Source organism: Photinus pyralis, unplaced genomic scaffold, assembly GCF_008802855.1.
Source record: "Photinus pyralis isolate 1611_PpyrPB1 unplaced genomic scaffold, Ppyr1.3 Ppyr1.4_LG2, whole genome shotgun sequence".
NCBI classification, from domain to species: Eukaryota; Metazoa; Arthropoda; class Insecta; order Coleoptera; family Lampyridae; genus Photinus; species Photinus pyralis.
The window spans coordinates 44,381,172-44,394,152 of NW_022170403.1; the positions used below are offsets into that span (position 1 = coordinate 44,381,172).

Below are 12,981 nucleotides of genomic sequence, written 5' to 3' on the forward strand. Positions count from 1 at the left end.
AGTACGATAAAAATATGTATAGCCGCCATATTTGATTAGAAATATATACATTTGTTTTTTTACTTTTTACACTGACACGATAAATTTAAAATATATAGATCATTTCAATAGAGTACAAACATTTGATTTGTTACTAATATTTATAATAATTATTGTTCATCTGATCATCTTTCTTAGTCCTAGAGTATTTGTAAATTCGGTTAATGTCTACTCGGCAAATTAAGTATCAAATAAGGTATATAAAAATTAAGCAGCCTCTAACGGAACAAATAAGAAGAGTTCATCTTCACAGAAGATATGTTTTCGAATTTGTGCCAGTGTTACAAGTACAGTATTTATACTAATTTACAACTGTTCATTTCTTTGCAAAAATTAAATAGTTAAAAAAACACAAATAGAGATCAAAACCATTGCCACTTGTTTTAAATAAAATAAATAAAATGTCTTTCTATTAATTTTCAATTGCACCAAGCGATTATCGCACAAAATATGAAAACATTCGCATATTACTCTAAAGCAAAGGCTGCCAAAAGAACACAAAAAATTTTTATATCTCCACAAAATATTGCGATACATATTTAAAATGAAAAATTTGACCTCAAAACATAGTTTTGAATGTGTTAATAAACATGACCTATTGTAATCGACAACATAATATAATTGCTTGGCAAAAGACCATTTAATGATCTAATCGTCTGTGTTATGTAAAAAGTATTTGTGGAGATAGTAAATTTTGACAATAATAAAGTACGTACTAAATGAAGGGGGTTAGCAAAACCTCTGATAAATACTGGGTAATATAGACATACAAATCTAATAAAAATCTATATAAAACACTAAAGATAGGATCACATAAACTTAATCTTACAATAGACATCTCATAATCTACGAAATTAACCTAATAATATATAATTGCTATCAGAGATATTGAGCCACATAATGTTTTGACTATAACATCTTTATTTAAAAAATAAATATGTTTTTGGGGTAAGATTTTTGTAAATATATTTTTGAACATCATGTGGTGAAGTTTACAGTTTGAAGATATCACTATTAAACCTAAAGTACGATGCCACGTTGTATAATTAAATATCAAAATAATATATAAATAAAAACAATAAGGAAAATAATAAAGTACATTCTTTTACTATGTAACAGTGTGAAAGTATTGATATGTGTGTTTCAAACTTGTACGAATAACAATTTTAGACAGAATGGACCAATCGTTAATATTAATATGGTTTTGATTTTGTAAAAGTACCCACTTTATTATTCACTTTGATAAACAAAATAGAGAAGCAAAAGAGCGAAACCTTCTATCTCAAATATTAAATGGCAATTCCGTTTTTAATTTACCTATCTATTTACTAATATATGTAACCGATAATAATACTAGTATTGTGAGTGTGTAGGCACTGAAGTGAAATTGGGTTGCACAAACCCGCTAATCTTTTACAAGCCTGTAGATGTGGTGTTGCGCCCCATGCTCCGACGTCGATACTTCAAATACGTACGCTGTACAAAGAAGAGTTTCTTGTGTATCTCTGTTACTTACAACCTGCGAAAAAAGGATAATGTAATTAAACTAAAAGTATTACACAATGCAATATTGCAACACAGTTTGATATGTTTTTTAATTTATCACTAAAAGAGTCTACATCTCTCGGATTTTACAAAGAATCTAGATCTTGTCCAGAGCTTTATGGTTCCTACCAGAGCTTTGTAGGCGCGCGAGCTCTGAACACACAACAAAGATATATCACAAAAGCTGCAAATAGTCTAATGAGCCCATGGAGTGTATTGCAAAGATCTGGAGTGCCGTATAATGGTCTGGAAAGCCCTAGAAACACTTTCCAGCGTCATAGAAGGCTTTCCAGGGCATTCGTCGCCCTTTCAATAAAGCTTTCAAGGCCTCTTTTAGAGAATTAGAACCTTTCCCGAGCCATGGAGGTCTCTATCAGAGATTTATAAGCCCTTTCTAGAGCCAGGTTAACAAAGAAATGAAGGTTAATCCTATGCCATTGTGGTAAAAAAAATTTAAATGTTTTGCATTTCATGAGAGGGAATACATTGATACATAAATGTGGATTATATTGGATTGCTCTGAAGTTTCTTCATTTCCTTACAATTTTCAAAAATGTTGACGCTAAAATGCGGAACCCCTTTCAATGACTCATGCCATTCACTCCATTTCAAAAATTAAACAATTCGTGAAGCATAGAGATTGTCTTAAAGAAGGGACACGTTCAAAGTAAGTGTAAGCATTGTAAGGTATAAATACAATGGTGTAAGTCAAAGTCCCTACATTTGGAAAAATTAAACAGCATAAGGAAGTACGCGTTAACGAAGCGTCTGGGTGAAGCATCTGATGTATTTTGATAAAAATTTCAAATTCATGTACAACCCTCTCATTGGCCTGGCCATTTTCTTTAAAAAAGGACTTCAGACATTAAATAAAAATTTAGGTTCAAACTCAGAATTTGACTTTAAATAGTGTAGTCAGAGTGTGAGTACAAAATAAAATATAACTCGCTTATGCCTTCGTAACAGCCTCTCCAAACACCCCAATCCAAGCACAATGTTCAATTTTTTACATAATTCATATACCTAAATTCTGGCAACCATGGCTTTCAGATTAGTGATAAATTTTAGGTGGGTAAATACTTAAATTTTTTATGAGCATTGAATCTAATGAGTAGGTACAAGCAAAGAGTACCCATACTTTGGATACTCTTTGGTACAAGTTTGGAAATTCCAACCGATTTTCTTCAACATTAAATGAAACGCACTATACAAAGGAATAAGCACCCAGTTCAAAACAATCTACTTACTTGTAATATGGTAAAGTTTTCTAATACACTGTTCATCATGTACTTTTCAGGAAGATGCTTAAGTTTATGAATAAAGTTAATCATATATTCACACATCGGGCTCCTATGAATTCGGTAAATAAACCTTCCATTTTCATATCGAGCGTACTCTGTTTCTACTTTCTCAACCACCTGTTTTCCAAACGAACACACCTTCGTCGAACACGTTATAGTCATATTTTCATTGCTCTCGTATCTAAGGAAAATGAGGTGTAAAAGCTATTAAACAACAAAATTAAAATGATCTTACTGGCTCGTAACGCCATAAAATGCTCCCGCTTCATCTTGAATATTCGTATTAAGATCTGCCCAAAATTTTACTAGAAAGAATGCAGACTGAGGTCCCTTATCATATAATTCCTTCAAGCCTCCTTTCTTCTCTGGAAATTTGTCATAGATCTGCCTTACGTCAACAGCCTACAAAAAAATAAAGATATATTATCGAAAAATACGACATTAAGTATGTACAAACCTCTAATAACGGATCTGCATATGTTGCTGTGCCTCCTATGTGTACGAATAAGTGTTTGTGGTACTGTAATAGCGTTCAAATTAGCTCTTCACATAAAAGATTGTGACCTCACCGTGTTATCGGTATCTCTATGTTGTTCCATAAACGCGGAAAATTCTACAAGCCTAAGTTTATGAGTTGCGATCGCTCTTCCTTCCCACGGAGGTGGAGGTGGAGCTTGTAATGGTCCTACTTCACCTGATGATACAGCGGTTGCTGGTTTTCCAGGATATGGAGGTTGTTGAAAGGGTTTTACGCTAAGGAGAAGGAATAGTAATATAAACCAAACAAAGACTAGTAAGTTACTTACTCTTGAGATGTTCCCGGTTGCAATCCAGGTTGCCAAAATTGCTATAACGAAGAATAATTCGTGAAATTACAACAATACAAAAAGTTTAAGCAGAACATACACAATGTGCGCCCATTCAAAAACAAAAGCCCCATAAGCGGAAGAAAGCAATACAAAGGGGAGTGATGTATTATTAGCCGACAATACACAGCAAGTAAGCGCATCTGTTTAACTATATAGCAATTTTGTCACAAACTAATAACCGTTAGCATAGAAAGCAAACAAGCTTTATTCGGAAGGGCGAAGACACGGGACATGAGAACAGAGGCGAATGGGTAAGCAGGATTTGGCGGCAGGATTAACTTACCGGTCCGGGATAGGATGCGGGAGGAGTAATACCGAGACCAAGACCTGTAGACTTGCTGTGCATTGCCGTTGCAGACACAATCTGCGCACTTGACATGCTGGACATAGTTTGTAGTGCCTTCTCCTTGGTCGCATGATCCTACCAAACCACATACCGTCACCACCAAATATAACCCCAAGTTGCAATGTTAGATTTAACTTTTAATTAAATTTGTGGAATTATTTTGAACAAAAACTTTTTTAACCATACTCCCACAAATCGCTTTGTATTTCAACAATTATCAAACATACCTACTAAGAAACTGTTGTTGTTAATAATCAAAAAGACCATTTACCACTACTATCATACACGCATTAAAACACGCATCATCCTCATACACTCATAAATAAAGAATGCTTACAACTTTTAGCTTTGCTTGGATTTCTCTAAGTTTTCTCCTCGCCAGAACTTGTATGTGAGAACTAACTTGCTTTCGGGTTCGCGTTTTTCCAGTCCTAAGCTTAATATATCGGGCAATCAGTTCGTTTCTACCTGTAAAGAGAACCCACGTTAATTGAGGCATCTTCAACTTCCAGTAATCAATATTTACTATAATGATCTTTCAATGACAATTCTTCTATTTACACAAGTGAGGAACAAATCTCTGCATTTTATACAAACTAACAACGTTAAATTTCAGAAGCACTTCATATATCCTTAATCATAACTACTTAGATTAGTTTTGTATTTAAATTACAACACCTAACAATCCTGGAATAAATCAATTTAATTTTTTGAGATCAAGAATATTTTATGATACTTTCAAAAACTACACATTTCGGGAATTTATTTTCAGAATGTCTTTAGGTGGTCAGTACATATGCATTTCCGAAATAAAGACAAGCATCCAAGGCACCTCTCACAACCACTCAAAAAAACAGGCAGAAGATTGCACTGTTGCAATTTAATCGTGTTCTGTTCTTAGACCAAATATCAAAGGTTGGTTATTATTGGTAGAAAATAGAACGTTGTTACTAAAGCCGTTTGTCTACCGATCTGAATTGTTGTTTGTTAAAGTCTTTTTATATTGCCGCTTTGATATCATGTGTTAATAATGTAGCATGTAGCTGATCAGAGTAATATTACACAATATTCATTTTGCTGTAATTCTAATTGCTTGTTATTGATGGTTTTCAAACGGATTGCCAATTGTGCTACTTGTACAATGAAAACAATTTCTCTATGAACACATTGTCAATTCAAAGTAACCAAGTTTGAAAAATCTTAACAACATGACTGTTTTCGGTTCCTCATAACTACACCTGGTATATGGTTTATTCAATGCAATATACAATAGGTTTTTTTTTTATTACTCTGCAAGCTTTAGGCGATGTAGTAATTTGCGAAGGAGATCCAGATGACTTCATGCAATTATTGAAACTACCAAGTATGAAACAGTAGGTGGTGTTTTGATGATTAATATCTCATTTTGATTTGGCGTTCGTTTATGAAGACAGTCCCTTTAATTTTTTGTATAATTCAAATTTATATTTACACCACAATCGCAAATAGGGAAGATTATATGCAACTTCTTTTGTTTATACAGGGTTATTCAAACCTTCCAACTTTGAAGTGGAGAGATTATTAAGGGGACAAGTTTAAATAGGTACTAACATGACAAATCGTATAGGTATGCTATATCAAATCCAAAATATGTAGACAAGAAGATGACAAGAGATTGCTATATTTAAAATTTTATTGAATTACGACTCTGCATCCAGACAAATTTCAGTTCGCCTGACGATATTTGTCTGCACCCTATTCAAATTTCACCAACAATTTCGTAACCGTAACAATGTGGTCTAGTGGTGTGATAACGAAGGAACGTATATTGTGGTCGCAGGTGCGACGATTTAGATAGGAATTGTGGGTATTTTAACAAATTGATAAAGAAGTGGAAATGGACATAAAAAAGAGCGGGAAGAGTTGTTAAATACATGAAGACGTGTTTTAATTTAATTAATTCAATGCAGTCTATTTTGCCATAATTAATTCCATGGTTTCCAGAACCATATTCTCTAAGAAAACCTCCCAAAATGAATGCCTCCCGAAGAAAACTCGCTCTCGAGCTATCATGCGCAAAATTTTGGGAGCCAGTCTCCCTTTCTTCTTAGATATGAATATTACAGTGCGAGTTTTGTTGACAATAATGTTGCGGTGAAGAATATACCTGAGGAGACAGTGGAGCTTGAGGGGTTGAAGGTCTTACGTTGGGCCACAAAGAGGCATGAAATTAAATGCAATCCTGTAAATACGAGATGTAATAGGTGAGTAAAATACAGCGTGTTCGAGATAATAGGGTCACTTTAATATTTCGTTTATTTGGTGAAATTCGAAAAATGATCAAATTTAATTTTGTATGCAACTTCCCGATCTATCTGATGGCATATTGAAATTTTCGATATCACTTCCGGTTAAAACCGGAAATCGATTTTTGTTTTTCAAATACACTGCCCATTAGTTTCTTAGATCTTTGAATCAATTTGCTGTATGACAACATAAAATATGCATAGAGTCCGCTGAAAAAACCTCCGACAGAACCGAATTGTGGTGGAGGTCAAAGGTCAACATTTTCGTTTTCTTTGGATTTTTCTCAAAAATGTAAGCTTTATCAAACATTAGCTCAGACAAAAATTGTAGATAATAAAATTACAAAAAAAAAGGTACGTGCTTATACTTTTCTCTAAGAATCACCATTCTCAAGAATCTAAACGTTGAAGGATTTACATTCTAAATGATATCTTGATATGCACATCAGGCACACAAATGCCAGGTATATATGTACAGTCAGGCACTTAATATAAGTAAAAATGAAATTTAATTCAAAAAGAAATCTTAGTAGATTTCAAATAGATAAAGGACTGGAAACATAGAAGCGCAAACGGTCGGACTCCTTTTAAAATATGCCTATCTTCCAGAACACCAACGGGATATTATGCTACGCAGTTAAAAAAGGAACATTTTTACAAAATGTCAATTTAGTGATCAGTTTGGTACAAAGTTAAGTGAAACCTAAAGCATAGGAAGGGCCAATAGAGCAATACAAGTACGCTAGCAACTCCTAACAAAAAAAGAGCAGTTAAGTGAAGGTATGAATGGATGGAGAAAAAGACGGACAGAAATTGTTTCTTGAACGTCAATCTCTTCAACCATTCAGATTAATAGCATAATTTCCAGTGTATATTTAACAGAATACATGGGTAGAAGGAAACACAGACGAACGTACAGCGTACTTATACACTACTTATTACTAAGTGCTTGACTAGGTACGTTACGTGGCATTTGTGTGCCTATGCACATCATCTAGAATGGAAATCTTTTAACTTTTAGAACGACGATATCTTATGAATGGCAATTTTTACGAAAACCAGTATAAGGATCATTTTTCTAGATAACAATGACCGGACTAATAATTGCATATGGTGACATACACAAAAATTAAGAAATTCGGAATTCAATATTTAGAAACCATGAAATCTAGCAGGCCGTGTGCTGTCAGGATGCGCGGTGACTGTAATTGGACGAAAGCCTGTTGAGGGCCCAAAACAAGAGAGGGACAATAAATTTTACATTTAAAAAACAAAAGTTGCTTCCAATTCCTTTTTTTTCAAGATGTGTGAAGACAGGCGGATCATTTTCAATCAATTTGGTTTGATCGAATGCATAATTTAGGCGCAAATTAAGCGCAGTTTAGGTACATGACATTTTGCATCCTTAATAAAATAAAAATTAATGCCGCAACCTTTTGATTAATGAAGTTTTTCTTTTTAATTATGCGTCTCTTAGACCCAAGGGAATAAAATGTTGGGCTGTAATAGAAAATGGCTTGATGCAAATACCATTATCGTTTGCATTATCCCGGCCAACTTCACGTAGCCGCGGACTAAAATAAATGAAATTTCCCTTACGCAGAAATTAAGCCCTATTTATGCGCCTCTTGGCGTCTTTGTAATGAAGTGTAGCCCCCTAATGGAGGAGGTTATTACACAAACCATTTATCCATCGCATTATTACGGGCAATTAACGGCGGACAAAGGCCTATAATTTCTGCAAAAAGTGCAGATTACTCACGTTTGCGCTGACGTAAGGTTTGCACGCAAATTTGCTCAAATATGTACGGGGTGAGCGCAACAAGTTTACACGCATGAACGTGGGTCAGAGCAATCTAAGGCAGTCGGCACTTCAAAGTCACCAGACGCCACACTTTGATCGTTATATTCGCCTTCGTCATTATAACAGCTGACTATACCTAGGGACCCCAACTGTTTGGGTCTCTAAGACAATTTATTGTGGAACTTGCTAATCTGCCACTGATATACACAAAAATGAAATTCGAGCTCTTTCTAGTAGGACTTTTTGGATTTTATTTGTTTATATAAACATTCTTCTACATAATGGCAACTTTCAAACAAGGGTGGAAAAAAACTCCCCGGCTTAGGCTATACCTATGTGTTTTGAGTTGGTTACTTCGCAATCACATGTGGGTATTTTGGAAATTATATGTGGAAAACGAAAAAATCTCATGGAGCTTAGACGACTCCCAAAGTTCTGGAGTTCTTGTTAAGTCACATAAAAAAATCAATTTTCAAAATATGGGGTGCGAACGTCACGCAGCATTGCGTCAAAAGTGAACTTTTATTAAGTTATAGAAATGAAAAATTTGACTACGTAATCAAATGGTCACAAATATTGCTTCTTTCCTCCATTTTGAAAATTTGTATAAGTGACTTCCCCCCGGATTTAAAAGAGAAACAATTATCTTTAGGAAGAAGCACTTTATTACAATTAATGCTTTTAACACGAAGAGAAGTTGATTAAGACGCGAAATCAAGTATTTGGGATAAGTACAATATATCTGTGTATTCTTTTTAAGTTAATTGCAAAAGTTTGCTTGTTATTCCTTCACTTCCGACACGGGTCTTTTGTCTGTGCTAATTAATTGTAACTATCTTAGAAACTTTAGTTCTTTCATAATCAAATCTGCTTTCCGAGTATATAACAATTAATAAATACGCGCTGTTGTAATCAAGCATTTCTTTGTTTTAAACATATCTCCTCGCGATCAATTTCATTTACTCAACAAAGGGTGACAGTAAATTGGATACAAACGGAAAGTAGCGCTGCCGTGCGTCTAAATTGCTAGATTAGGTATATTTATGGAAAGGAACTGTATTTTCCAATCTCAGTGACCGCAAAAATGAGATGACCCCGGCTCAGGTAGGTACAGTAATTAAGTGAACGTAGGCCGTAATTACTAAACATTGCCATTAGCGATTTAAACAGAAGTGCGCGCCGCATAATCCGCGGAAAAACAGCGGCTGTAACATTCACTACAAACAACTCGTATGAAGAGTCTTCTGCGGTGCGGCAACCGTAATTAATGTGCTCTTCACGACCCAGCTTCCAGTTCTTGTTTATTTCATGCTGTTGAACGAGAGATGCTGGTAGACCATCGCAAGATAATGTATGGGATGAGAATAGTGTAACTTCAAGCAATAACTTTACCATACACATCAAGAGAACCGGTTTCCGCAGGAAGAAGAACTAAAGTCTTGATCGGTTAACTTTTTTTCCTCCTTTATTTATAGGCGCACTACATAATACTCGTACTAACGTCACTTCGATTAGTAACGGTTTATTAGCAACAAGTACTAAATTGGTCGATCTCACACTTTAATGACAATCGTCATGTAACTAACTTCTCAATTCGCATTTCGAGTACCGCCAGTGGCGCCAGTTCATAATCGGAATTCAATTTTGGCATATATACTTGCGTGAGGCGCCATTAGTGCCTATGCGTGCATCGCATCTACATATTCACAATATCCTTTTTCATTTGAGCACCCCAACATTTCATCGAGCTAACAGTCATAATTAAACTAAATTAGCTTAAACAAGGGTAACATTTTAATTTGCGAAGAGCTCGTCTTTTGATTAATGCTTTGCAGACATGATATTATACTGCCGTCAAAACGCAGTGCAAAAACCACTACCTATAAGAATATTCATTAGATATGATATATGGATCCCAGAACAACTCCGTACATCAACTACTGTACACTTGTGTAATTAAACTCGAATTTCGATGGGCAAACTTATACCAGATTATTATATCGTATAATATGAGTGCTTCAACACGGCATGTCCATTCATTAATCCAGTATCAACATGATTTCGGTGCTTTCTCTTCTCCTCCTGCGAACGAGCTCTAACTTGACATGCTAGTAGCATATGACCATCAGGATCTATGTTCTGAAAAATCCAGTGTTTCATTTTATGTCTTCTAGTACATTCCTTTTCTGCTTCCGTCAAAGTCTGCACAACCCATGATATTCTGAAGAAATGGACGATCCTAGTTCCGCTTTTAAGGAATTGGAAATTCGTCTTCCGCTCCTTGGCTCCTTGAAATAGATTTCTCGCTAAACCACTTATTTTTCGATAGTCACTAAACCAGCGTTCATATTTTCCTTCTAAACATGGCAAAAATTAGGTACAACTGCAGAACTAAAAACTTTCTTGCTGGCGTAGCTTGAAACAAAATGCAAAATAGTGTCCACTTGTCTATTTGTAAAGCGAATTTTCTAAATATGTACCTGCACTTATCAATGCCTAACAGTAGACGAACTAACACTTCTCAACGGCGTGATGAAGATATCAGAAAAAAAGAAAAAGTAACGAAGTAATGGTGCTTAACAAAAGATCTAATAGTCAATTCTGCAAAAACGGCTGTAGTGCCGTTCACAGGAACCATAAAAACATGGATCCTATACAAGAGAAAATTAGTGTATCCATTTTTAGAAGGTTTGCATCTACAGAATTCAAGTAAATATCTGTTTATGGTTGTAAGCCATTAATTGAGCCATCAGATCCATAAACCTATCCTGTACTCTGTCTGACTGAATATGATATTTGTCGATGAGGTAAGCAGATCTCGAGAACTAGGTGTTTGAAGAGCATAGTTACAAAGGAAATGTAGTAGGTCTGTACGAGATGTCTATGTTTGTCAAAATACATTATTTTTCAGTAAATAATTTTTGCGATTCGTTTTTAAATTTCGTTGTTCAATGGTTTGCAATTCAAACAGTGACTAGAAGCTGCTATACGCAGAAGCCCGAAATGCCTGAGTGTATCAATTAAGTATGCCAAAGAAATTACCCGAGTTTTTCCAAGTACATTTTAATGTTTTTCTCAGTAACATATCGTAGGATGGAATTAAAGGCTTTGGGTATTCCTTTTAAAATGTTTCTGAATTTTGCCAAAATTCTTACCCTGACATGGCACACTCCTACCTGGGGTTTGTGAAAATCTGAAAAACTCGAACTGCAATTCTTCGCCCTAAGGTGAGTAACTTCAGCGCATTTTCCATGCCATTGATCGGTACTTCCCAAAAGGCCATAGCTATGTGTGTTATATTTTTCTTTACTAGAGGCATCTATGATAAAAATTTCAAATAAATATCACCATAAATAAGAAAGTTGATGTTGCGCAGATTTCGATTTTTACTACATACTGGCGATTGGGGTTAACGATTTTTTCAATTCATTCTTTAATGTCACTTACGCCTGTATTTATTTGTAATCAAACTATCCACACTTCACTAAAGCGGAACCCCTTTTAAGAGGAAAGCACCCCCCTAAATAATAATAACTCAAAAAATAAGACCAAAAATCAGATATACGAGATCTTCACAATAAAAGTTGGGTTGCGCATTCGCAATTTTGTTTTATTCATCTACATACTTGTTTGAGGTTTAAGTAACATTTACTAACACAGAAAACCGGACATTCATACGTTCTTTGTAACAAGAGTTATAACAAAAACCCTTTTTGGGGGTTTGGGCAATTTTTTTTGTAACACTGTTGTGCACCAATATATGTTAATACAGAATTCAAACCGGGCTTATTTGCCATCTTTTTACGGACTTGTATAGTCCCAATCGCCTCAGATTAGTTTTTGCACTGAAAAAATTGGTGGTGACAAAAAAAAGAGTTCATAATATTGCGTCAATTGCTCTTGCATTAATGTCGATAACTTTGCTAGTTGTTCGCTGATGATGAGCTTTGGTGCCGAGACGCGAGCGGTTTATTAAAGTTTATTGAGGTTTCTGGGCGTCTTGGTTTCGGTTTGTATTACGCACTGAAGTGCATGTTCGAGTTCGAGGTCGAGTTCATTTAGTTTTGTTTTTCGTTTCGATTTGGAAAGAATTTATTAATTTAAACAAATCCTTTTGTTATTGAGTTTTAATAATTGAGTTCGACATAAAGATGACTAGCGAGTTATACAAGGTCGCTGATAAGTCTGGAAACGGTCGATTATCCAAGAAAATATGCAAGATATCTAAATATGTTTTATACAAAAGTTTTGGAGTGCTTCAATGTCTATTAGGTAGTAATAATTTTAATTATACAGGGTTGCTCATAAAGGCGCAGCATACTAAAAATGCGTTTTTTAAATAGAACACCCTGTATATTAATTCCATATATTTTAACTCTTTTCTCAATTTAAAGCAAAATGTGTAATAAGCATAATGTACCTACATTCAATAATTTCCGGGTTATCGAGTTTTGAAAATAAACGCTATTATTTTAAAATTAATTGATGATTGAACAAAAAACAATAATTAATGAGTCCAAACAATCATAACAAACTTCACAACGGTTCTTGTCAGTTGTCAGAATGTTTTCAAAAGACATTCATGATGCCATTAATTATTGTTCTTTATTCAATACATTTTAAAGCAATACCTTTTATTTTGAAAACTCGATAACTCGGAAACGATTGCATTTGGGTACATTATGCTTTTTACAAATTATGCTCAAAATTGAGAGAAGAATTGCAATATCGAATAATATACAGGGTGTTCCATTAAAAAAATGTAATATTGGTGTAGCACGCCTGTAATTAA

General features: G+C 34.7%; 1 protein-coding gene across 2 annotated transcripts in view; it reads right to left on the reverse strand.

Annotated features, from left to right (window-relative positions):
• Positions 1–358: 358 nt before the first annotated feature.
• Positions 359–12,981, reverse strand: part of LOC116163332 (protein scalloped) — a gene marked incomplete at its 5' end in the record, with an annotated part of 36,027 nt that continues 23,404 nt past the window's right edge. Inside the window, 8 exon segments of one of the 2 annotated variants that reach the window (XM_031477219.1) lie at positions 359–1,558; positions 2,832–3,066; positions 3,121–3,287; positions 3,343–3,405; positions 3,455–3,638; positions 3,692–3,732; positions 4,038–4,175; positions 4,438–4,568. In XM_031477219.1, coding sequence (XP_031333079.1) covers positions 1,445–1,558; positions 2,832–3,066; positions 3,121–3,287; positions 3,343–3,405; positions 3,455–3,638; positions 3,692–3,732; positions 4,038–4,175; positions 4,438–4,568 — 1,073 coding nt within the window. 2 annotated transcript variants of the gene reach the window in all.